This window comes from Erinaceus europaeus, chromosome 9, assembly GCF_950295315.1.
Source record: "Erinaceus europaeus chromosome 9, mEriEur2.1, whole genome shotgun sequence".
Taxonomy (NCBI): Eukaryota; Metazoa; Chordata; class Mammalia; order Eulipotyphla; family Erinaceidae; genus Erinaceus; species Erinaceus europaeus.
This window is the reverse complement of record NC_080170.1, coordinates 38,326,602-38,353,325: the sequence shown is the minus strand read 5'-3', so window position 1 is coordinate 38,353,325 and position 26,724 is coordinate 38,326,602. Positions and strand designations below refer to the sequence as shown.

Below are 26,724 nucleotides of genomic sequence, written 5' to 3'. Positions count from 1 at the left end.
CTTAACCCTCTGTGCTACCGCCCGACTCCCTAAATAAATATTTTTTTAAAAAAGGAAACACCTATGTACTGCTCCACCATCCATGGAGCTCCCTTGGTGCTGCCCATGGTGCTCCCGTGTGATGCCAGGAATTAGACTCAGGGTCTCACACATGAAAGGCTCGGCCCACTGATGACCCATAGCAAGGAAAAGTGTAGAATGCAGAGGAAATGTGCATGTAATTCAGGAAACAAACTTAGGCTGCTTGTGGATAATACAAGAGTTTTATTTTCAATTCACATGTTAAATACAGAAAGACATAAAGATCTGGGCATTGCCCACTGGGATTTCAGACTAATGCCTCTTCTAGGTCACCAATGTCCCTTCACTGGACACAGCCTTGGGCTCACAGCCCAGCATGGAGTCCTACTTCTTAACTGTTCAGTCATCTGAATGCCCCCTGCAAAGTGTGTCAGGAACACTTCCCAGACTCAGAACTTTGATCCCATATGCTTCTAATTTGATGTCTAGTGACATATTTTGTGCCAAACATCCTACTCTAGACAAAGTTACTGTCACCACCTGGTTAAACGACAGGGCTCCTCTTCTTCCTGCCTATTCAGCTTTGTGACCAACCCACCAGAAGGAAGGGTTTGATGTGGAGGCACGACTCTGCTTTTGAGTGAACCCTAGACCTGGTCCTTAGAGAACCTGTGAATGAACCCCCACCCCCAACCAATAGACTTACTTCAAGGAAGGAAGCTGCTATCTCTCCTTCCTTCTAGGAAAATAAGCCTGGATGAGGAAGCATCTAGAAAAGTGGTCACTCCTGATCGGGAAGGAGGGAGACTCTACATGCTAATAGCCCCAGTATTTACATAGCACCTCATACATCACCGGTGCTTGGGCTTGCTGACCTTTCATCCATCCTGTTGTCTTCAGTGAATTATAATCTTGCTCAGTCTTGCTCTCATACTGGCCATTAGAGATCACTTCCCAAACTAACAACAGTGGCAGAGCCTGTATCTTCTGCAAACCAGCCTTGCAGAGACACCTGCTACATCACCTGGTGACTAGTTCCCAAGTAGAGGCTTGTACGTGAGAGGGGAGGCCTGCAGGGCCCTAGGAATAGATTTGAAAGTTCTGCACCTCCTTGAGGCTTAGTCGAGAGGGGCCCAGGGCTCTGGGCTTTCCATTTCCAACCTGCAGAAGAAAAGGAGACCTCAGATCCTTCCACCTGCAGGCCCTCATACCATTCCTCCAGGGTAGCAAACATTATCTCTGGTTTATAGATTTTAAAAATGGAGCTTGGAGCAGTGGGACAGGACCTTGGCTCTGCAGCAAGTATGAATTAAAGAGAGAACTTGAGTCCAATTTGTCTGGTTCTAGTGTTTTTAGCCACACTGTGCTTTCCTGGCCCTGAGGTTGCTGTGGTCACAGTGCTTTTACCTTCCTTCCTTCCTCCCTTCCTTCCTTCCTTCCTTCCTTCCTTCCTTCCTTCCTTCCTTCCTTCCTCCCTCCCTCCCTCCCTTCCTTCCTTCCTCCCTCCCTCCCTCCCTCCCTCCCTTCTTTCCCCCCCTCTCCCTCTTTCTTTTCTTTCTTTTCTTTTCTCTCTCTCTCTCTCTCTCTCTATCTCTCGCCTCCAGGGTTATAGCTGGGGTTCTGTGCCTGCACTATGAATCCACAGCCCCTGGTGGCCATTTTTTTTATTGGCTAGGACAGAGAGAAATTGAGAAGGGAGGGGTAGATAGAGAGGAAGATGCAGACCTGTGAAGCGGCCCCCCCTAAAAGTGGGGAGCTGGGGCCTCAAACCCAGATCCTTGTGCAGGTCCTTGTGCTTCATTTTTTTTTTCCTTGTGCTTAGTATTATGTGCACTTGTTGGATGCACCATAGCCTGACCCCTATCACAGTGTTTCCACAGCCCTGCACTGTCCTGTGACTTCACCATGGGGTGAAGAAACTCTATCACACTTTCCACCCTCTCCCAGAGCCAGTGGAAAGACCTTTATGAGATTGCTGCTCCACTGCTGGAGTACAATTGTAGGTTGAGGTTAACAGTTGGGGTGCTCCCTAGCTCTGACTTCTCCTGGCATGAATGGAACTTGATTCTACATGTTTCATAGTGTTCTGTAGGGATGAAATAGCATTATTCATATGAAACCACTGGTATACCACCCGAGCTATAACAAACCACAATCAAGGCTGAGTCCCTCTTCTTTTCCTTAAATAACCCAAAAGGAACTGGTCTAGCCACCAGACTCAGATGCCTCTGTCCAGTGTTCATTCTGTCAGCAGTTTAAGACCATCTGTGTCCTGGGGCAGAGGATGGTGGACCCCCAATTATTGATAATATTATTCAATTACTGAGATTCACTTTCCCCTTCCTCTCTGATACCAACTCCTGCCTCCACACACACTCCCTTAGAAAAGAGTACTAGCCTGGGGGCAACCCTTATTTGCTTATTTATGCAGTACCAGGGGTTGAACCTAGGGCTACCTACATGACAAGTCCTGTATCCTACACACCAGGAAACTCCATGGTCTTTTTCCACCAAAATATTTGTTTATTTTTGAGGTATGGAAGGTAGTTCAGTGAGTAAAGCACTGAACTTTCAAATACGACGTCCCAAGCTTGATCCTCAGCATTACATGTTCCAGAGTGATATTCTGGTTCTCTCTCTCTTTCTCTCTCTCTCTCTCTCTCTCTCTATATATATATATATATATATATATATATATATATATATATATATATATAATTCATTATATTAAATTCATGCTTGAGATTCTGAGGTCCTATGTTCAATCCCTAGCAGCACCATAAACCAGTGCTAAGCAGTGTTTCAGTCTTTCTTTCTCTTTATTTTTCTCTCTATATTTATTTCATAAATAAATAGATAATAAACCTTTTTAAAAAGCTTATTTAATTTTTATGAGAGAGAAGGAATCCATAGTGCCACTCTGCTCTAGCATAGTCAGTGCTGGGGCTCAAACCCAGAGCCTGGAACCCCATGCATGCAAGTCCTGCATTCTACTCACTGACCACCTCCTCAGTTCAGGCAGCCCTAATTTAGAACTTGAACTACTCAATAAAAGTCACATCATGTGTAGACATGATGTGGCCTTGAGTTAGACCCTCCCCACTTGGGTTGAAGTTTTGGGTCCTGATCGCTGAAAGAGGACTTGAACCACAAGGCCTCTAAGCTCCCTACCACACTCAGATTCCATGTGTGATGTTCCACAGGACTCGAGGTCAGGGCTGTGCACACCAAGTCCATGTGGATGGGGCCCCAGAAACTTACTTCTTCGTGCACCGTGTAGTTCAGGGAAGGGCTGGGCTGCTTCTTCTTGGATACAGACTGGAAATTCAGGACAAAGAATGCTTAATGCAAGTTAGGAAACAACCCCCTCCTCACTGATGCTGTGGTATCACTTCCTCTCTTTCTGTGAGTACCTCTTTCTATTTGAGTGGAGAAATGGCCTGGAGTTGTGAAATCGCACATGTGTAAAACTTAGGCTACACACACACACACACACACACACACACACACACACCCCTCAGTTCAGGAACCCTTAGTGACAATAAGCCCTGCTTAGTTCCTTGAAGGTGAACATGGTGTCTATAGTGTGTCAAAATGCCTTCCACAAACTGTCTGGTTCTGCCTGGATCCCACCAATGTCCCCCTGCCTCCCAAGCACCATCTTCCTGTCTATGCTTGTCCTCTGACTCCCCAGTCTCCCAGAGACCCTTTAACCACTGACTCCACAATATCAGAATTGGGGATCTTCTATAAGCTGGATCAGAAAGACACTTACTTCCAGTGGGCCCATTAACATTGAACCACTGAACATAATGAAAGACAACATACTTGGAAGGCTGTGTATATACCACAAAAACTCTCACACTTGCTAATGTCAGGGCTGGAGGGACTCACCTTCCGGGAAGGTTGTACAAGAGAATATAATGTGTTGGAGTTCTCTCCTGATGTGGATGCAGAGGACTGTAGTGAAGAGATGACGCCATATTAACAGAGACCCAGCGATCCCTGGGGCATTTCTTCCACCCCTGCCTGTTGGAGACTCCTTGATTTCTTGATGCCTATGTTATCCTAACATAAAGCCCTATGTTACAGTGCCCATTACTTATTGACACAAGCTATTTTCTGCTATACTATTTCCTCGGTTACTGAAGAGCTATGCATAGAACAAAAGGAATGCTTGACTACCTGCAGTCACTCAAATTCCCTTCTGGCTACAATTCCTGTTCTCTGAAAGGCATCTGGTGGATGACACAAGCAGCTGGGCCAGTAGGCCCCTTGCCACCCAAGGCAAAAAAAAAAAAAAAAAAAAAGGCCAAAGCTGCAAGCTGAAAACACTGCTGCCCCTCACAGACTATGGAATGCACAATTTGGACTTAATAGGTGCTTACTGTGTAGCCAGAGGGCTACTTGAGTGGTTCTAGTGATCTAGCATTAACTGCCATAGTTGGTGTGCCCCTGCAGACAGGCTATGCAGTTGCTCATTCCATGCTCTGATGTAATGCAGACTTTTGTTCATCAATATTGTGAGAAATGTCTCTTCAGGGTCACACTCAGTAAACATATAGATGCATCCTCTCTAGACCACTCTTAACACTTGTCAGTTAGTATCAGAGTTAGTCTTTTTCAGTCTTGGATAGTGTCTGTTAGAAGCTAGGTTCCCAGCAGTAGTCACTTCTACCACACCTGGCCCTGGACCCTGCTCAGAAAGTTTTCAGTGTTGGTGATAAGAAACGCTTTCTGTCCCCTCTCTTCTCTTTCTTCCCCTTACACTGAGCCTCTCTTCTTCCTCCTCTCTTTCTCCTCTTCCTCCTTTTCTGGGTCTTTCTCTGCCACCAATTATCCTTTCCCAAAGACTTTTTCTGCCCTGTCATTTAGCTACCAGATGGAAAAGGCTGATACTTCAGGTCCAGAATTTTTTTTTCCAAGTCATTTTTTATCAGAAAAAGTATACTGCCACCAAAAGATAGTATTTCTTTGGCAAGAGTGGCCCCTACCTTGGTTCTCAGCACTATCATATTTGCTGTCACTATAGGAGGGTGCATCTTCAGTGCCTGAGGCTGTCATCCTACAGTGTCACAGGGTGGGAACACTCTGCTACCTACCACATGTAGACACTGAGGCCCTTAGTAATCTGTGACATAGGTTTGTCTGGACCTGCTCATGAAGTTTTTGCCTGGGGCACTGAGCTAGATATAGTAAGTGTTTGATAAAGGTTATAATCACTAAATTAAAGTAAGATAAAAAAAAAAAAGACCTCACTGATCTATTCTTCCTTGAAAGCAGGTGTATTATGGGAGTGTGGAACATGGTTAAGGGTCTCAGGACTGGAAGTCACAAGGTGATGTGGGTAGAGAGGGGAGTTGTACTGCCCCACCCCTACTCCTCCAGCCCCTAAAGAAGGAAGGGTGTCTGTCTCCAGCCATACTGCCTTCCTGGGGGGTTCCCCAAAGTTAGTATAAAAGTGGTAGGAGATGAAAAGCATACCTGGATCTGAACAGTAGAGTAGATGGTTTTTGTATCTTCTGAGGAATTCTGTCCTGGTTTCTGCAGATAAATGAAGACAGTGGTTAGGAAAGCCCATGACTGTGCATGACCCACTTTAGACAGAGTGGGGAGTCAAAGAAGAGGGGCTCCTAGAGGAGGAAGGTCACCATCACCCCAAGACATGAAAGTCACTCAGAGCAAAGCAGTTGATGCCACATAGGGAGCCAGGGGACTCTGTCACTTGAGTTCCTTGGTTACTGAGAGCCTTGGCTGCCTTCTTAATTAGTAAGCTTCTCCCTCCCAAAACCAATGACAATTCTGAGATCTCAACCTTGAAACTCAGAGATTTTGAGCATCCAGTCCTCTTAGGGACTCAGCCCTGAAAGCTCTCTCCACCTCAACCTGTCTCTAGAGTCAGCCCTGAGGGCCAGCTCACACTTGAACTCCAGGCTCTGTGCAGCCACAGTGCTGGGTGGAACCCAGAACCAAGGTCACAGGGAACAGCTGCTTTATCTACAACCCATGGACTCAGGGGGAGCAAGGGAAGCTCAACAGGGCAGAAGTTAATCCCTCCCTGACCCCCAGAGCAGGAAGAGACCCAATGTAGAGCCAACGGTTTCTGGAAAGAAGCAGGAGATAACTGCCGTCCTCCTGAGCTCAGATCTGAGTCCGAAGGAGTCCCAGGCCTGGGCCTCCACACACTTCTTTCTTTCTACACACATTCATTTTTTATCCTTGTTTCCCTAGTCAAAAGGAATCTAGGGGATGATATTTTTAAAGGACATGTGAACATCAATGGGTATAGGAATATGCCTGTGTTCTCAGACAATGAGAACTGGCAAGAGAGTCTGGCAATGAGAAGGCGACTGTCCCCTTTTGTCTCTCATTCCCCAATATTATACTGCAGGATGAGGAGGAAGGAGAGGGGAGCTGTTCTTTGGATCTGAGACACCCCCTCCTCATGTGACTTCCCCTCCCCAGGTCAAGCATAACACTGGTAGCAGTCACCATACATGTTCTACTCAGTGACAGAGTCAAAGGGGCACCAGCAGTGCTCTGTGTCCCCAGTGACAGAATCATCCCTGGTATCACTCTGGTTGATGGTCTGTGTGCTCACTGGGTCACCCTCAGCCAGGCTCAGCCTCTGCCTCCAAATGTGAAAGTAGATCCCTGAGGCTGTGACTGTCTGGCCTGAACCTCCAGCCTCTCCTTGGTCAAGGACTTACAGAGGGATTCAGCCTGAACTTGTGGAGACAGAAAACTCATGCTCAGACACAAATGCAGGAGGCTGGGCTCAGGAATGGTGATATAGGGTGCCATCTGGGATGCAGCCTTCTGCTGTCTGTTCAGCTTTGCCCCCTCTCTGTTCTGTCCCAGGATGTTCCTGAGCTTCCAGTCACCTCTCTATCCACCTCCTCCATCCTCTTTCCTGGCACAGCCAGAGCAGGGGCTGATGGGGGAAACAGGATGATCAAGAAAGAACAGTTGTCTAGTTCTCTATATCATTGCTCCCCATGGCCTCTCACTCTAGAATCCTGTGGGCATCCTACCTGATTCACCTGGTTCCGGTTCCTTGGGTTGTTGACATCTTCATAGACTGTCCGATGGATGGACTCTGTGAGAAGGAAACAAACACCAGAACTGAAGACTCTGCAAACATCTCCATCCCTTCTCCCTCCTCCTTGGAGGAAGGTTCTAGAAAAGAAGCTGGTTATCTTCCCAGGAGACCCAAAGCTATCACCCCCAACCCTCCTACCGAGGGCAGGCCCCCCACCAAGCCTGTCACCTGTAGGAAAGTCTACACAGTTGATGGCCAGAAAGTAGGACCGTAGTGGTGGTGGGGTCAGTGCCTCCTGCTTCCCCTCCCTAACACTGAACACACTCTCCAGCATGCTCCAAAAAAGCAGGTGCAGTGCTTCCCTCCTCCACCATGCACGCACCCCTCAGTGCTCCCTAGGAAAAAATAGGCTACAAACACTGGGCTCCCAATGCCGGCTTTGTACAGCAGGTCACAACTCTCCACATACCTGACTGCTTCCTCCTCTTCCCCCTCCTCCTCCACACCAAGAAGCAGGCAAGGCTGCCCAGGAGCAAGATGATGACTCCCAAGGTCACCAGTATGGCTGGAGAGCTGAGATTCATTTTTGAGGGATCTGGAATTAAGAGGCCAAGTGCTCAGCTGTTGGTATGCTTCTAATTCTGCTTCTAAAAACCCCTTCTGTTTCATTTGGTTTAATCCCCCCTGCTTAACACTGTATTATATTTACATAAACCACTGTTAATTAAGCACCACCCTCCCTCCAGGGCATTGGTGGTTCAGTGGTAGAATTCTCTCCTGTTCCACCCCCTCTCCTTGTCACACCCTGATTTTCACCAATCTCTTTTTGCTCCACCCTCTCTACGTCATATCCTGTTTAGCTTAGCTTGGCTTAGACTGTGCTGCGTTCTTCATGAATAAAGAGATACTGCGTACAGCTCAGCCATGAGTCCCTGGTCATCTGACTCCCGCCCGGGAAGCCAGCCCGACATAATGGCTCCTCATCCCACTCTCCTCCCTTCCTACCATCTTCAGTAGGGTCTGTCCCAACCTACCCCACTTTCCATGTGACTTCCCCTCCCCAGGTCAAGCACAACACTGGATAGCGGTCACCACATTATGTTCCACTCAGCGACAGAGTCAAAGGGGCACCAGCAGTGCTCTGTTTCCCCAGTGACAGAATCTTCCCTGGTATCACTCTGGTTGATGGTCATTGTGCTCACCGGGTCACCCTTTTAGTACAACAGACTCACCAGTCAGGTGTCCTTCCCTAACAGAGGCTACAAGTCCCACCCTTTTCTCATTCTAGAAGCTCTGTGCCCATGGACAAGTGCCTTACTCTCTCTGAGTCCCTACTTCCTCACTGATGAACAGGAGATGACATTATCTAGAGCTGAAGGAATTCCATGACCAAATGTAGGCAAGGCACTCTGGCACAGCCAATGCCACAACTGTCTATTCCTTGGTTAACCTGACAACTATTTCTTGTGGGCCTGCTGTGTGCCCAACAAGTTTTTCTGCTTATTTCCCTGCCTCTCCTGTTCCACAACTTTTCCTCATTTTCCAAAAATATTTATTTATTGGCAAGAGAGACATAAGAAGAGAAAACTAAAGCACCAATCTGGCACATGCAATGCCAGTGATCAAACCCCAGGACTTTTGTATCTTCAGGTCCAATGCTTTACCTACTATGCCACTGTCCAAGCCTCACTATTTCCCATTTGAACCCTACACCTACTGTTTGGGTCACCCCTGTAGCCAACTGACAGGGGCTTGGGGGTTAGAGAAGACAAACACTGGGTGCCCCTGACCATGACCTTTACACACGTGTTCAGTCCTGTGTGGCCCTTCTCATCTTCATCTACTCAGGAGATGAGTCAAGGTTCAGAGAGGTGAATGAACCGACCTGAGATCACAGAGCTAGTGAATGGCTAGCATGGCCTCAAAGCCAGTGTTATCCTGGTCACTCTACATGACTTTGACTTCTTGGTTTCTATCTCCTGTAAGTACTGGGTTTGCTGCCTGCTTGACCCTCGGTTCTTCATGAACATGGAGGGGGACTGGTTTGGATGTCCCTGCAGGTGGCAGTTGAAGTCTCTGTTCAGCTAATAAAAAGTAGTGCTGATTCTGGAGCTGCCTAGCTGAATATAGCAGTAAACCCAGGGCTCTTCATAAAGCCCTGTGAGCATTCAGTGCGTCTACCACCCATGGCTGTTCTGCCATGCCACAGTATCTTGAGGAACCCTATGGGGTGGGGACACTGTAAAGGAATAAGGAAGGAGGTCCCTATCAGAGTCTCAGAGGGCAGTATGGTGGTGGGGCTGTGGCTCAGCAAACAGCAAGGCCTCCCTGTGTAAGGAGACAACTTGCATCGCCCCAAAGGACAGCCCTTCCTCCCTCCCTCCCTTCTATCCTTCCTTCTTTCCTTCCTTCCTTCCTTCCTTCCTTCTTTCCTTCCTTCCTTCCTTCCTTCCTTCCTTTCCTTTTTTTGAGGTGGAGATGAGGGCAAGAACCAGAGCATCATTCAATTCTTGAGTACTCATGGTGCCGGGGACTGAACCTGGGACCTTTTGCATGCAGATCCAGTGCACTATCCCCACACATCTCCCTGGTTCCCCAAGGGGATTCTTGATCAGGAGTTGTAAGTTTTGCAGGATGGGCAGATTTATAGGAACTGTGTAGCAACCCCCTGGGGCTGACCTGACCCTTAGGAAGGGCTCCAGGGTCTTGGGGGTAGGCAACCAGGGTATCTTATTCACACTGTTTTCTTGCAAGGAGCCTTCTGGGAGCCCCACCACCCACTCCCCCACAAAAGCTCACATGCTCCCCATGCAGTGCTTACCCAGACAGCTGGGGTCGAGGCGGAGGCTGTGATTTGCCGAACTGAACTCATTGCTCACCCTGCAGGTGTAATTGTGTGAGCTTTTGACAATTACCTCAACCTCCCAGGGGGTGTCATTCATCAGCACTGGCATCTGCATGCTATCCTGATACCACTGAAAGCTCAAGTTGCCATCCCTGGGGGCCTGGCAGTTCAGGACCACCTGACACAGACCTCCAGTCAGGACATTTGACTTCACCTGCACACGAGGCTCTTTAACAGGATCTGGAACAGAAAGTCCAGTCAGAAAGCAGGAAGGCCCTGGAAAAGCCAGAGTTGTGGGGGGCCTGAGGGGAAGGGAGCACTGTCCCAGGAACTCACCAAGTATAGTGACCTTGAAATGTATTGTAGTTGTAACCCCAAACTTATCATCAGTCTCCAGGGAATAGCTGCCAGTGTCATTTCTCTGTGCTGGCTTGATGAGAAGAGTAACATTCTCTTCTATAAACTTGACTCTGTTGTTGAAATGTGTCCTTGCAAACTTTCCATAGTTTGTAGATCCATCCTTCCACTTCAGTATCACATTTGATGTTGGCATGGAAATTAGTTTCACCTTCCATCTGACAGTCAGTAGGGGAACTGTCAGTCTGTAGGGGAATTGTAGACTGAGAGATGAGTTTGAGGGTCTAATCACACATGTATCAGGAGGTGAAGAACTGGGCTTTTTGGGATGAGGTTTTATCCACGATGCCATGGTTGTCACCTTTAATGAGGCCCCTTTCTGTAGCACTGAAAGAAAGAGAATGGCTGGAGTTGGGAGGAAGGTAGCAGGCCTGAGCTCTGTAGGTAGTGAGACTGATTCACGAAAGCCAAGACAATGTGGCATAGATCAGAGCCTCAGAGTTTAGGGTGATCTCAAAGTGTGCTTCCCTCATCTCCCTCTTTCTCCCTAGACTCGGTGCCACTGATCCAAAGGCACCACAAAGCAGGAATTAAATTTGGGATGGGATGGGGTGGGATGGGATGGGATGGAATGGAATTCATTAGGATTCTAGAATAGTTATAGATTCTCTTGCAGACCTCCAAGGGAAAGGCAGGCAGTTTTCAGAAACTTTACATGGTTCAATTATTTTAACTCAAATGGTACTGCAACAACCTCACCCCTACTTTGCACGTAAGGAAACAAAGTCAGAAGGAAACTAATCAGTGACCCAGGTGACACAGTGAGGAAGATGAACCCAAAATACAACCAGCTGGGTTTTTAAGATGAGTTTTTAGCCACGATGTCATGGTTGTCACCTTTAATGAGCCCCCTTTCTGTAGCACTGAAGCAAGGGATCTGTGGTGACTGCCAGAAACCTGAACATCCATGTCCACTGAGCTACAGACCCTGCCTACCAAGCACATGGGGTCCTTCCCCAGCCTCCCTTACTCCAAGGTAGATTGATACCTGGTACCCCTCCAGTAGCACTTAACACATGTGACAGTGGACACTACTTATTGCTGTTACCAGTTCTTTTAGCTACTAGACAGTTATCTACCAGGCTTAATCCTTAGAAAATAATTAGAGAAAAATAAAACCACAGCCCAAATTACACCCCAGGAACATCCCAGATCTTCCTCTCTAGGGGTTGAGATAAACAAGGAGAGCTGTAGAAATGCAGCTTCAGGGAGTTGGGCCATAGCACAGCGGGTTAAATGCAGGTGGCACAAAGTGCAAGGACCGGAGTGAGGATCCCAGTTTGAGCCTCCAGCTCTCCACCTGCAGGGGAGTCGCTTCACAGGTGGTGAAGCAGGTCTGCAGGTGTCTATCTTTCTCTCCCCTTCTCTGTCTTCCCCTCCTTTCTCAATTTCTCTCTGTCCTTTCCAACAACGATTACAACAATAAGAACAACAACAAAAAACAGCAAGGGCAACAAAAGGGAAAATAAATAAATATTAAAAAGTTTAAAAAACTAGTGCAAAAAGAAATGCAGCTTCAATGCCTGTGGATGGGTAATGGATAAAGACCCTGTGGTAAGTACACTCAGCAGAATACTATTCAGCCATGAAAAAGAGGAAATCATGCCTTTGGGGACAATGGCAAGAACTTGAGGGAATTTTGTTAAATGTGATAGTGTGAAGAGCAAGAAAGTAAAAGATGTTTCTCACAAAAGGTGTCAGTATATTTCATTTTCTACCAAACCATCACTGGATTCCACCAGAGGGCCTCAGATCCTCATCTTCCCTTTAGCATTCCTCCCTTCCTAATGATCCCACTGACAACAAAAATCCTGTAAAACAGCATTCCCTCAATAAATTGAAACTGAAGCTGGAACAACAATATAAAGAAAGTGAAAAACAATCACTAAATGGTTACACTCCTGTGCAGCACATACATAGCCAAAGCCAATGAGTGTGCAAATAATAACACCAACACTTAGACTTGGTGGAAATCATGGTGGTTACTAGAGAGAAAGGGGGAAGAAGAGGAGGAAAAAGTGGGAGGGTCTTCTTGGCAGTGAAATGGTTCTGGAACTTGGATGATGGGTGGGGCTAGGCTGGTGTGTATGTAGAAGGCCTGAGTTGCCAGACAAGGCCTGGCAACTCCATTTGCATTGTAAATCAATGGTAAACCCAATTTAAAGAAAAGATAGTAGAAGAGAAAGAAGTGAAAAGAAAAGAAAAGAAAAGAAAAGAAAGGGAAGGGGAGGGGAGGGGAGGGGAGGGGAGAGGAGGGAGGAAGGGAAGGGAAAGGAAGGGAAGAGGAGGGAGGAAGGGAAGGGAAAGGAAGGGGAGAGGAGGGAGGAAGGGAAGGGAAAGGAAGGGGAGGGGAGGGAATGTGAGGGGAAGAGAGGGTAAGGGAAGGGAAGGGAAGGGAAGGGAAGGGAAGGGAAGGGAAGGGAAGGGAAGGGAAGGGAAGGGAAGGGAAGGGAAGGGAAGGGAAGGGGATAAGAAGCAGCATTAGTAGAACTTTTGTAGTTTCTCACAAGCCTGGTGAGGGGGAGGGAGCCCTGAGTGATGCTGGCTGTGAGGAGGACAGGCCACTGTGGGTTCCGGTGGTCAGAGGCAGCCCCTGGGTGTGATAGCTCAGAAGCTCTGGGGCCTCTTCCTGTGGTGGAGAGCAGACAAGGTGAGAGGTGACTGAGATGGAGGCAGAGCACCAGAGGCCTGCCCCTGGATCTGCAGGAAGAAGTGGGCAGCGAGGTGGAGCAGGAGGCCATCAGTGCCAGCTATCAAACCTTTGCCCTAGACTAGGTGTGGGAATTGCATCCTCCCCAGAGAGCAGCCTCTGATCTGCTGGAGCAGCTGGGAGGCCTAAGCACCCCCCGGATGGGGGATGCAAGTGACACTCCCACCAGCCAGCAAAAGGATGTTGAGGTTTTCTCAGCTCGGGGTTTACCACTAGTCTGAGGGTGAAGATCATAGAGGGGTCTTCTGGGACTGAATAAACAGAGCTTAGTGAGACCCCCGAAATCCAGAAATCTGAAGGTACAGGGAACCAGAAAGAGAAAACCAATAGACAAAATACCTGTGGGATCCAGCCCCTCCCCACCCTCAGGACTTCCTGCTACTCTCCAGTTGTGCAGCTCCTGATCTCAAATGCTCAATATCCAAGTTCACAGCTGGTTGAGCTCCCCAGAGTGACTCTCCATTACCACAGTGCATTGCCTTCTATGTTGCCCTTCAATCCTATCTTTCCCTCACTTCTGTTGCCTCTGCTCAGGCTGCCCATCCACCTGTTCTTGACTCCTGAATTGCTACTTTCTAGTTTTCTTGAGGAACAGTTGGTGTATGCCCCATGTGTATGTCTAAAGGCATGTGTGGTTTGGTTTATATGTATCATATATAGGTGACCTCCACAGTAGGTTCAGTTAGCATCTGTCCTCTCATACGGATTAGAAAGAAGAAGAAAGAGGAGGAGGAAGGGGAAGAAGTAGGAGAATAAAAGAAGAGAAATAAAGCAAAATATTCCCTTCATGATGATACCAACTGCCACTGTTTGTAACAAATTCCATGTTTAGAGTGGCTTTCTAATAACCCAGTCTGGATAGGGCAGTGGCCTTGCCAGGAAAAAAGGGTTAAACATGATATTCCTGGCCTGACAAAAAATTTTTTATTTGGCAGATGTGATTCAACAAAATTATTTAGTGTAAAATTGTCATCTTAAAGAAATGTAACAGTAAAAATTTATTTTTAAACATTTAAGCTATGAGGTTTATCTTAGCTTTTTAAGTAAAAGATCAATTAAGTTGTGTACCCACCCTTGTTCATAGCTGCCCTAAGGGTGTGATAAGATTTGTGATAAGCAAAAGATCCTAATTAACTAAGTTTAAAATTGTTTAAGTGATTAAAAAAAATAGTAAGCATTTTATCATGTCAACACATTAAGTATTGACTTTATATAACATACTGGTATATTTTAATAAAGAGCCTTCTAAAATCATATGAAGGAACTCAAGCCATTTCTAACCATTAACTTCTAACTTGGTACATGTTATTTTCTCTCTTAAGTAAATATTATAGGTACAATCTACACATGAAGAACCGACTGCTTATATGATAATATTTAAAACTAAACATTTTTCTTTTTTATTTATGGGTGTGTGGTGACTCCTAAAGTCACTCATATCCTAAAATTTTTTCTCTCATTTTTTTACAAGCCTCTTAAAATTTTAACGCTTGACCTGCCATAGTGAGAGCACTTAACTGGCTCCTGCATTGTTTAATTAAGATCCTGCTATTCAGAATTTTAAGACTAATCCCCACTGATAAAAGCCAATGCTCTCTGGAAGATTGATGTAACTCAACTGCCCATGTTTGGTAAACAAAATTTTTTTTTTCTCAATTGGTACTTTTTCTAAATTTATGTGGGCTACAGCTCAAACAGAAAAAAGCTCAAAAACCTTATGATCCATATGCTCTCCTGTTTTGCTTCAATAGATATATCCATGTTACAGTATTCCCAAAACTATAACCCTTAAGCTCAATTAATAAAAAAAGAAGGGGAATGCACCCCCCAGTATTCAGTTGGCTAAAGTGTCAATGAAGTAATTATACTAAACCTTCTTAATATTTACAAAAATTTGAAATGTCCATTATATCTCATTGGCAAAGCCACCCACTTTTCCAGTCATAGAGACATATTTTTTTCTTTTTTCTTTTTTAACACTGGATGTCCATGTTTGTTTTCCTTTTATTATGGTGGATAACATTATTGCTCTTGCAAAATCCACAGAGTCGCTGTTGGCAAGTCCTTACCATAAAGGACACCATGCTAGTATATACTCCAACTAACCTCACCAGCCTATCCAAGTCTTCTCTCTCTGCTGACCTACCACCTCTGACTTCAATTCCTCTTTATACAAAATCCATTGCCTCTGACTTCATCCTTACATGTTTATTGACCTCTCACTTTTCTCCCAATATTCCTCATGTTCAAGAAACCTCACCTTGATTTCTAATGTGTATGCACCTCCTCTGTTTGTGTTTTGATGCAACACCACCCTATATTTTCATGTCAATTCTTCTCTACCTGGTCCTTGCCTCCTAGTTTCACTTGTTCCACAGCTGACCCTCTATGAAGAAAAGAATTTCATCAGTTGGCGCTGATGACCACCAGAGGACCAGACATGGTGTTTCTTCCCCTGGACATCACATTGACTGACTGCTTCCCTTAGACTTGCTGGTAGACTTTGAGACAATCTCTCTATGCTGCTGGATGCACTGAAAATCAGCTTCAGCAGTCCATTTGACTTCACCACGGACAGCTTGGAGCCTCTCCAGAGACAAATAAACTCCCTTGCCAAGGTGGTACTCCAGAACTGCCATGGTTTGGACTTGATTTATGCTAAATAGTATGATATTTGTATAGAAAAATGTTGTTTCTTTCATAAATGCAATTAGACTTGTAAAACTGAAATGTTAATATCTTGCACAAACTTAGCTGTGATATTAAGAATTCCTTTTCCCCTTTCAATACTAACTCCTGGTTCTCCTTTAACTGCTTGGCTTCTGCCTCTCCTATGCTCTTTGCTAGCTATGGTAGCTGTATCACTGATTGCTCCTTGCCTCATTCAATTCCTCAAGAAATGCATACATGACATAATTCAGGATCTCAGTTCACCCTTACACTCGTATTCCTTTAGAGGAAAGAAATGCTCTAACTGACATTGATCCATAAACACTGTTCATTAATTAAAGAAATAAGGAGGAGATGTTGGGACCATGTGTAAGCCTGATAGAGCTTAGGGAGAACCACCCCTATCCTTGGATGGAGGTCTGAGAAGATAACCTCTTGGTAAGTCTCTCTCAACCGAGGTGAGCATAAGGGGGGAAACTCAGACTTGGTTCTTTCCTTCTTGACTCTCAAGCCCACAGAAACCCCAGTACTTCCCTCCATTAACTGCAGGCCACATGGCCACAGATTCACTTATTCAAAGTCACCTTCTGATCACAGAAGAACACACCTTATCACACAATTCATCACACACCTCAGACCCCAGGCAAGAGAAATTCCAAACTATATGGCTTTTTGATATCCATCTTCTCTCTGTCTCACCCTATGGGTTTAACCCCTATGCTTCTCTCAAATACCTTTGGATAATTAAGTTGCTTGCGTCATGGAGAATAACTGTCTTATATCTCATCAATTCCTGTCCTACCAGCCCCCCTACCTTAGGAGCATGCTGACCATTAAGAAACCTGTAATTTCTGACATATTTCAACAATAATTCCCTTCATTGCTTTTCTATTTAACTCATGTCCACTTTGCTAATAAACGGATTCTAGGCACGCTAAGAGTCCCCTGGTATCTTTTACTTCGTGTCACCACTGTCGTGAGTGAGAAAAAACCAGCCCGTTGCCTTTCCCCTGGAGATCACCCCAACCAGAGAGAGACCCCGAAACCTTTGATAGCCACTAATCAGACCTCATTGTCTATGAATCTGTTTACAATGTTCTCCCCACATGTACATGAGATCACACAGTCATTGCCTTTCCCTCTTGGACTCTTATTTCTCCTTTGATATCACTTTCCCAATGTCTGTACTTAGTGGGGACCCCAAGCCCCTTAGCTCCCTTCCTGTCAGTGACAATGTGCTTGTTATATATGTCATTTCTCTCTAAATATATGAAAGATTCCTAAGGATAGAATCAACTTCTGTTTCAACTTTGTTTCCTCCTTCCGCCTTTTTGCTGCTTCCCCCCAATGCTATCCATGTGTACAGCTCATGGAACTTGGTAAGACCATAACAGAGCTCTCAAACTAATGAGCTGATTAGCTGGATTCAAGCACACATCTCTTTTGACTCCCAGAATGACATTCATGAAGGGATTTCATGCAGAATGTCAGGGATATAGTTTCCTAGGTTTTTGACGGGGACCTAACAGACTCCAAACTCTGCACTTTCATTTTTCAGTTACAAGTGCTTAAAAAAGGGGGGAGGAGCATTGCACAGAGAGCTCTCATACACCATGTATCACCAGAGTCTACCTCTTTGCAAAATAGCTTGACAGCCACCACTAGAAGCAGTCATGTGTAACTTAACCACACTGTAGCCCATGACAGACCACATGTATGACAATGGTCCCAGCCTAGGTGCATAGGGGGCTGTACTGACTAGGTTTGTACACTTATTCTTTGCAGCTTTTGAATGATGAATCACCTACCATCACATCTTCTGGAATATATGCTTATCCTTCAGCAAGGCAGCTATATATACACACCAAGGTTCTATCTCTAGAGACACACCTGATAGGCATGCATGAAACAAAAATATGTACAAAAGGCTCACTGCATTATGACATCAGAAAAAAAAACCTGGAAAAGATCAACATAGCATGGATGAAATACTATACAGCCCCACCACCAAATGATCAGTCACAAAGAGTGTCATAGATAAAAGATCAGGTATTGAGCAAAAGAAGCCAAACACTATCGTACATCCTCTATGCTCCATTTAGGTGTGGATAGCACTAAGCTCGGAGACTAGAAGTCAGAACAAGACTGGATATGTGCAAGAGGGAGGAGGTGACCAGTGGGAGAGAACCCACAGTAGAAGCAGGCATGTGCTCTTTGAGATGCATCTTTGGATACACGTACACATACACATATACATAGTTATAGAATCAGCTCATATCAGAGACCTTGGGAGAACTACTGAAGTTTCCAATGGAAGGGATGTAACACACAACTCTGGTGGTGGGAACTGTAGAGAATTATATCCCAGTTACCTTTCAATTTTATAAATCATTATTAAATCTCTAATAAAAATTAAAAAGAGATGCACCTTTGTAACATGATGCACCTTTTTTGTATACCTGCCAAGCTTAGATAAAAAGCTTGTTTATGGGGACAATGGCCTGATTATCCCCAGAGTGATTGTTGTCACATTAAACTCCTCCAGGGATCTTCTGAGACCAGCTGCCACCTGAGACTCTTCACTAGGCTCTTCACATAGAAAAAGGTGAGCAAAACCAAATCCTGTTTTCTTAGCACTAGCTGTAATATCACAGGCAAAATCCTCCCTAAGAAAGTACAATACAACCACTGCATCTCACCACCTAGAATTGCCAAAACAATCTTAAAAAAAAAAAAAAAGAAACAGAACTGGAGGCATCACATTCCCAGATCTCAGACTGTATTATAAGGTCATTGTAATAAAAACTGCCTGGTACTAACACAGAACTCGACACACAGACCAGTGCAATAGAATCAAGAGCCCAGAAATAATCCCCACCCCCATACCTATGTACATCTAATTTTTTTCCTTTTTATATTTTTAATCTATTTATTCCCTTTTCTTGCCCTTGTTTTATTGTTGAAGTTACTATTGTTGTTGTTATTGATGTCATCGTTGTTGGATAGGACAGAGAGAAATCAAGAGAGGAGGGGAAGACAGAGAGGGGGAGAGAAAGAAAGATACCTGCAGACCTGCTTCACAGCCTGTGAAAAGACCCCTGCCCAGCAGGTGGGAAGCCGGAGGCTCGAACTGGGATCCTTACACTAGTCCTTGCGCTTTGTGCCACCTGCACTTAATTTGCTGTGCTACCACCCAACTCCGCATCTAATTTTTAACAAGGAGGCCCAGACTATTAAATGGAGAAAGGAAAGTCTCTTCAATAAATGGTGTTGGGGAAATTGGGTTGAAATGTGCAGAAGAATGAAACTGAATCACTACATCTTACCAGAAACAAAAGTAAACTCCAAATAGATCAAAGACCTGGATGTTAGACTAGAAACTAAACTATCAAATACCTAGAGGAAAATATTAGTAGAACTCCTTTCCATCTGAATTTCATAGGCACCTTTAATGATATGGACCTAATTTCAAGGAATACTAAAAACCAATGGGACTACATCACATTGAAAAGTTTCTGCACAACAAAAGAAACCACCACCCAAACAAAGAGACTCCCTACAGAATGGGAGAAAATCTTTATTTGCTATACATCAGACAAAAGGCTAATAACAAAAATATATAAAGATATCATCAAACTCAGCAACAACAAAACCAAGTTACCCCATTCAAAAATGGGGAGAGGATATGAACAGAATATTCACCCAAGAGGAGACCAGAAGTCTAACAACTGTGGGATTATGTAAAAGCATGGTAGAGCATAGGGGAACTCGCCCATCCTTGAGATGGAGGTCTGGAAAGACATCCCACCTGTCAGTCTCTCCCTTTCAAGGATACAGCCTGGAGGGAATCGCTTCCTTGACTCAGTTTCTCCTTTGTCAGTCTCCCAGGCTTCACAGAGGCCTACAACCTCTCACACTTAACTCATTTCTCTGCTGCAGACCAAATGGTTGCCTGCTTGAAAGTTCACTATGTAGGTTTTCAGGTCTACCATAGGGAGAGGAGATAGGGACACAGACCTTTGGTGGTGGGAATGGTGTTAAACTGTACTCCTATTAACTTATAATCTTATAAATCACTATTGAATACGTCAGGGAAAAAGTAGATTAAGTGTCTCAAGTTCTATATGCATAGATATCAGTTCTAAGATTATAATCCTTTAGTCTAAGCACTTAATGTGTCAAATTTGTAAACTGACTGAATTCTGGCATGGGCTTAAATTGTTAAAGCAGTTCTTAAAAAAAAAAAAAAAAAAGGACAGTATGAGAAAATTGGACAGCCACATGTAGAAAAGTGAAACAGGACCATCACCTAAAATCATACACTGGAATCAAATCAAAACAGACCAAAAATCTGGATATTAGATCGGAAAGTCTAAAATTTATAGAAGAAAATATTGGTGAAACTTTACAAGACCTTCATGTCAAAAATGTATTTGGTGACTTAACCCCATGAGCATGGCAAATGAAAAGTAAATAAATGGGATTATGTGAAACTAAAGAGCTTCTACACATCAAAAGCAAACTATGTAAGTATGACCAGGCAACCCAGTAAATGGGAGAAGATACTGGCATATCACACATCTAATAAGTGACTAATATCAAACACCTATACAGAATAGGTTCAGATCTACAAAAGAAGCAAAAACAACCCAGTAAAAAAGCAGGCCAAGGAACCAAATAGACAATTTTCTAAAGAATAGATACACATAGCTCACAGACACATGAAGAAACACTCCACTTCACTTATCATTAGAGAAAGGCAAATTAAAATTATACTGAGACACCGAATCACACATGAGAGAATGGCTTACATCGACAAATCAGGAAATGACAGGTATTGGAGAGTCTGAAGAACTCTGCTATACTGCTGGTGGGAATACAAATAGGCACAGCCCTTTTGGGAGACTGTATAGAGAGCCCTTAAACAAATAAAAATGGAAGGGGGCCAGATGGTGGCACACCTAAAAATGTGCAAGGACCCAGGTCAAGTCCCTGGTCCCCATCGGTAAGGGGGAAGCTTCCCCATCGGTAAGGGGGAATACTGAAGCAGGGTTGCAGCTTTCTCTCTGTCTCTCTCCCTCCCTCTCTCCTTCCCCCTCCCCTCACAATTTCTAAAGAAGCAAACATAACCCAGTAAAAAAGCAGGACAAGGAGCTAAGCAATTTTCTAAAGAAGAGATACACATGGCCCACAGACACATGAAGAAATGCTCCATTTCACTTGTCATTAGAGAAAGGCAAATTAAAATTACACTGAGACACAGACTCATACCTGAGAGATTCACACCTGTCTTTATCCAATAATAAATAAATAAAATATTTTTTAAAAAACAAGTAGAAATGGAATTATTTTCCAGTGATACCACTTAGGCATTTATCCAAAGGACATTGACACATTAATTTAAAAAATTATTTATTTATTATTGGATAGAGACAGAAAAATTAAGAGGAAGGAGATAGAGGGGGTAGAGACAGAGAGACACCTGTAGCCCTGCTTCACCACTTGTGAAGCTTTCCCCCTGATGGTGGGGACCAGGGCCTTGAACCCAGGTCCTTGTGCACTTAACCGGGTGTACCACCGCCTGGCTCCTGACACATTAATTTTAAGGAAAATATGATCCCCTGTATTCATTGCTGCATTATTCACAATATACAAAGAGTAGAAGCAGTCTAAATGTCCATCAACAAACAACTGCATAAAGAAGATATGGGATAAATACTCGATGAAATACTACTCTGCAATCAAAAAGATAATATTGTGTCCTTTGGTACAAAATGGATGCACCTGGAGGTGATTATGCTTACAGAAATAAGAGATGAAAGACAACTACCAGATGGTTTTGCTCATATGTGGAATATAGAGAACTGATACACATGAACTTTAAAAAACAAAAACCAGAAGCAAGCTGTTTCTGAGAAAGACTTGTGAGAACTATGGTGGTTATCTTTGGGAGGTGGTAGGGTGAGGATATAGAACTTCGGTAGTGGGTGCGGTGTGGAGCTATACCCTGTAATTTTCCAATCTTGTAACCTACTATTAATCACAAATTTAAAAAAAAAAAAAGGAAAAGAAAAGGTGTATACAAGTTCTATGAACTATCTGAAAGTTTTAGTTAACTAGTTGAAGCACTGACTGGCTTTTTTTTTTTTTTTTTGGTTCATTCTATATCCAACCCCCAGGCCCAGACACAGTCCCATGTACCTCTGGGTTTTTCTCAACAGGCAATACTGGAAGTTGGGTCAAAAATGAAATTTAACATACAAAGCCAAACAAATTGTTGAGCAATCATGGACCCAAAGGTTGGAATAGTGGAGAGGAAGTATTGGGGGGCAGTTACTCACTGCAAACTCTAGTGTACTTCTGCTTTCAGGTATATATTTTGCACTTGTTTATGGATACGTGTGACCATATGCTCTCTCTCATAGAACCTGGTCTATATCTAGGTTTTGGGACTTTGTTAGAAAGTGATCCAAAAATAAATTAAATTAAATTAAATTAAATTAAAAAATGAAATTTAGGAACCTGGCCCATCCATAGAGGCAGTGATTCAAAGGCCCTGTTCCCTCCAAATTATTACCCCACCCAAATGATCTCAGTCCACCTCTAAGATGCTTGAACATAATCTCTACTTCTCTGGACTCAGTATATGATGGGCAAGGAAATACAGGCATGGAAGCTCAAAGCCACCCACTTCATAGATAAGTGCTATCTTCAATGCACACACTCTGAAGCCCTGATAGATAAACATCAGGCCCTTCCTCTCTTTCAGAGCAAAGGTCTTGGTTGATTTCAGTAAATGACCACTTGGATTTTTTTCTCTGCTGTTTAGCCAAATTTCTAGCCATATATATTTTTGATAGCCACTGGAGTTATCACTGGTGATCAGTGCTTGCATAATGGAATCCACTGCCCCCAGCAACACTTTCCTTTCTTCCTCTTTTGGATTGAGACAGAGAGAAATTGAGAAAGGAGGGTGAGACAGAGAAGGAGAGAGAAAGAGAGACACCTGAAATACTTCTCTACTTCTCATGAAGTCTCCCCCAACAGGTGTTGTCCAAGGCCTTGAACCCAGGTCCTTGTCCTTGCTGATATGTGACCTCTACCAGATGCACCACTCCCCAACCTCCCAGGTGAATACTTTTTCTTTTTCTCCCTCTCTCTTTGGGATGTCCCTCTGTGTGATGTCATTTTCAGGTTCTGTGAGTAATAAACCCAGGGTTTTTTTTTTTTTCTTCAAAGATTCCTGATAGACATTTCTGGAGGGTATCTTGCAGTCATGATAAAATTAGAAAAATTGGCCCAGCCACAGCACAGGCCATCCACAGTCTGAAACCAGCACAAAAAAGGGCACACTTTCGAAGAGCTGAGTGAGTACCCACTTGGGGTACTTGTTATAACTTGAAATTTTCTCATCTCAGCCTCACACTCCCTGTCACACATGTGTCACCCTTGATTTCATTTTACAAATGAGAAACTAAGAAGCAAGACCCTAACGATCAAAGAAGTAAAATAATAATAGTAATAGTAATAATAATGCTTTAAAATCTAGCATGAGGGAAGCAATGGTGCCAGGTGTGTGTGTGTGGGAGGCAATGCTTTGAGGTGGGCACTGAGCTCCAGTTCCTACAGTGAAGCCACTTAGGCCAACAGGAAGTGTGCCTGAACTGCAGGGAGCAAGTGAGGAGGGGCTGCTGGGGCAGAACACATGGACTTTCCTGATGTGACTTACATTCTGCATGGACTGAGAAGCCTGGGGAGAATGTAAACTGAAGAGTTATGTAAACTTCTTACCTAGGTAAGAAGGGCTGGGGAGATGACTCCATGGTGGAGTAAAGGACTAGTTTGCATGAGAGATGCTCTGACTTCTAGTTCTCTCTGTCTCATCCCTTCAAAAATCTTTGAGCAAATCTTCCCATAAGCCATACATTTCAATAGAGGCCCACTGTCCTCCCATTTCCCAATGGTGAGCATTGAAAGAAACCGTGTCACATTTGTAACAGCCCTGCTCTGAGCTCATGACCTGACACTGAGGAAGCAACGCCCAACAAGGTTGCAGGGACCTGTGTAGAGCAGTGCATGTGCTCTCTTCTTAAACACTGACCCCATGGAAGAGGAGAGAGTCAGCAAGAGCTGCAGATTAATGGAGACAGAGAACTGAAACAACAGACAGTCCTAACTGGATTCTAGATGGGGGAAGGGTGTATTGAGAAGGCACATTATTGGGTCAGCTGGTAATATATGAACATTAACCTAACATTTGGGAGGAGCAACACCAAGTTAACTTAAGTGACCCATTGTGCTGATATAATGTGATTGGTGTATAATATATATATATATATACATATATATATATATATATTGTAATATGGTATGATGGAGATGACATAATGATAGGCTATAGGAATGTGCTTGGCTTTAGCAGATTAATGCTGAAATACTTAGGAAAGGAGCTTGCTATCAGCAGCTCATTTCCAAATGTTTCATCAGAAACTATTTTGATTGTGCATTGATCCACATGTGATGTGTATGGAGATAAAGCTAGAAAACACAAAGAGGGAGGCCGGGTGGTGGTGCACCTGGTTGAGTGCACATGCTACAGTGTACAGGGATCCAGGTTTGAGCCCCTGGTTCCTACATGCAGGGGGAAGCTTCACAAGTGATGAAGCAGTGCTGCAGGTGTCTGTCTTTCTCCTTCTCTATCATCACCTTCCCTCTCAATTTCTGACTGTCTCTATCCAATAAAAAAAATAGAGATAACAAAAAAACTTTAAAAATAAAAAAGAAAGAATACACAAGGAAACACATTAAGAGCTGGGAAGAAGTAGAAACACAAAGCAGAAATTGACTGAGTTTGGAGTATGGCACCAAAGTAAGAAAGCAGAAGTATACTAGAGTTTGCAGTGAGTACCTCCCTAATACTTCCTCTCCACTTTTCCAAGCTTTGGGTCCATGATTGCTCAACAATTTGTTTGGCTTTGTATGTTAACTCTCTTTTCAGTCACCAGGTTCCAGGTGTCATCAGGATGCCGGCCAGACTTCCCTGGATTGAAGAAACCACCAATGTGTCCTGGAGCTCAGCTTCCCCAGAGACCCATCCTACTAGGGAAAGAGAGAGGCAGACTGGGAGTATGGACCGACCAGTCAACGCCCATGTTCAGCGAGGAAGCAATTACAGAAGCCAGACCTTCTACCTTCTGCAACCCTCAATGACCCTGGGTCCATGCTCCCAGAGGGATAGAGAATGGGAAAGCTATCGGGGGAGGGGGTGGGATATGGAGATTGGGCGGAGGGAATTGTGTGGAGTTGTACCCCTCCTACCCTATGGTTTTGTTAATTAATCCTTTCTTAAATAAAAAATAAAAAATTAAAAAAAAGAGCTGGTGAGTCTAGGTGCAGGGCATGCACAACTTCTAGTCTTCTTACAACTTCTCTGGAAAGCCGAAATGATTTAAAATGAAAAAAAAATTTAAATAGGAACATATTGACTAAATAGTGACGTATTAAGACTATAAGTTAATAGGATTGTATATTAACACCATTCCTGCCACCAAATGTCTGTATCCCTAACCCCACCCCCATAGTGAAGCTGAAAATCTACCCTCCCCCCAGATCGATGGGGTTTACAGTTAACGGTATATGTATGTATATATATATATATATATACATATACATATACATATATACATATATACATCATATACATATACATATACATATACATATACATATACATATACATATACATATACATATACATATACATATACATAGTCCCAGATTTGGAAGCTACTGTCTTCCCTGATCCAGCTTTATAGTCCTGTTTCCAACTCTGACACCATCTCCCCAGACAATACCATTAGCCACTATGCATATTAGCTGCCAGGCTCAGGTAAAAATTAGTAAAGTCACGGGCCCCTTAAAATATACCTAAAGTAGACTTCCTAGCATTTTCCAAAATGGAGACCCCAAATCTCATCTGCTATATTCTTACCTTTGGCTCCTGATTATTAAACAATTTTTTCTGCTTTATATATTAATGCTTTTTCTGCCATCGAGTTGCAGATGCTACCATGACACCAACCTGACATCCTTGGGTAATGTACCCTGGAACCCCACCTCTCCAGACTCCTGCCCCATGAGAGGGGAAAGATATAAACAGGCTGGGGGTATGGATCAAACTGCTAATGCCTTTGTCCAGTAGAGAAGCAATTACAGAAGCCAGACTTTCCACCTTCTGCACCCTATAAAGAATTTTGGCCCATACTCCCAGAGGAATGAAGAATAGGAAAGCTTCCAATGGATGGGATGGGCTGCAGAACCCTAGTGGTACGAATTGCATAGAATTGTACCCCTCTTTATCCTATGGTCTAGCTGATTATTATTAAATTGTTATTAAAAAATGGGAACAAACAGCAGATTTGGTCAGTTTACAGAAATACTGCTAGTCGTAGGTGAGGAGCAGGAAGAGGCCAAGTCTCCAGTACTGTCCCCACTCTTCTGCAAAGAGTGTGGCATATCTGGGGTGCTGGGCTCAGCACAGGGAGAGGTTCCTCCTACTCAGCTATCAAAGGCACTATCTCTGTCAGTCTCTGTCCCTGTCTGTCCTCAGACCCCACTTCCCCCCAGTCCTTCTTGCATTCTGAGCTGCTCTCTGGGCTTTGAAGGCTCTGTCCCAGTGGCTCCCTTCCCTGGGAACCTGTCTCTGGTCCCAGCCCCTATCCCCCATTTGCTCTATTGTATTTGCTACACCTGCCAGCCCTCCTGAGCTCTCTCAAGTGCCCAGTGCTGAACCACTGAGATACAAATTTTATGCCACACCCAGTGGCATAAATTTTGAACAGTTCTGCCTTGTGCCTCAGTTTCCCCTTTACATCTAGAACACCTCTCCCACACACATACTGATCCTAAATGCAGACTCAGCAATTCAGACTCTGGGCTGGAAAAAGATGAGGAGCAGCCATCAGCTGGACTCCCTCCCCCCCCCAAAAAAAAAAACTGAGATGGCAAGTACTCTATTTG

At 44.2% G+C, this 26,724-nt stretch overlaps 1 protein-coding gene across 5 annotated transcripts; it reads right to left on the bottom strand.

The window, feature by feature from the left end:
* Positions 1-244: 244 nt before the first annotated feature.
* On the bottom strand, positions 245-10,673 carry CD244 (CD244 molecule). Of its 5 annotated transcripts, none has more exons than XM_060197653.1 (8): positions 10,245-10,673; positions 9,885-10,148; positions 7,533-7,658; positions 7,032-7,120; positions 5,506-5,565; positions 3,916-3,981; positions 3,283-3,339; positions 245-1,182 (listed from the first exon to the last, which is right to left on the bottom strand). In XM_060197653.1, exons 1-8 carry the CDS (start codon positions 10,615-10,617, stop codon positions 1,102-1,104), a joined length of 1,116 nt encoding a protein of 371 aa, XP_060053636.1. In that variant the 5' UTR covers positions 10,618-10,673; the 3' UTR covers positions 245-1,101. The 5 variants fall into 5 exon arrangements, with proteins under 5 accessions (XP_060053636.1, XP_060053637.1, XP_007529641.2 ...); XM_060197654.1 differs by having other exon boundaries at positions 3,916-3,986; positions 5,490-5,565; positions 7,056-7,120; XM_007529579.3 differs by having other exon boundaries at positions 7,056-7,120.
* Between the last annotated feature and the right edge of the window lie 16,051 nt (positions 10,674-26,724).

Coding starts and splice junctions, on each gene's coding strand:
- CD244 (XM_060197653.1), bottom strand. CDS start 10,617: ATGGCATCGTGGATAAAACCTCATCCCAAAAAGCCCAGTTCTTCACCT. Junction 3,982..5,505: donor ACTCTACTGTTCAGATCCAG/GTATGCTTTTCA, acceptor TCTTCACTACAG/TCCTCTGCATCCACATCAGG. Junction 1,183..3,282: donor ACTACACGGTGCACGAAGAA/GTAAGTTTCTGG, acceptor TTTCTTCTGCAG/GTTGGAAATGGAAAGCCCAG.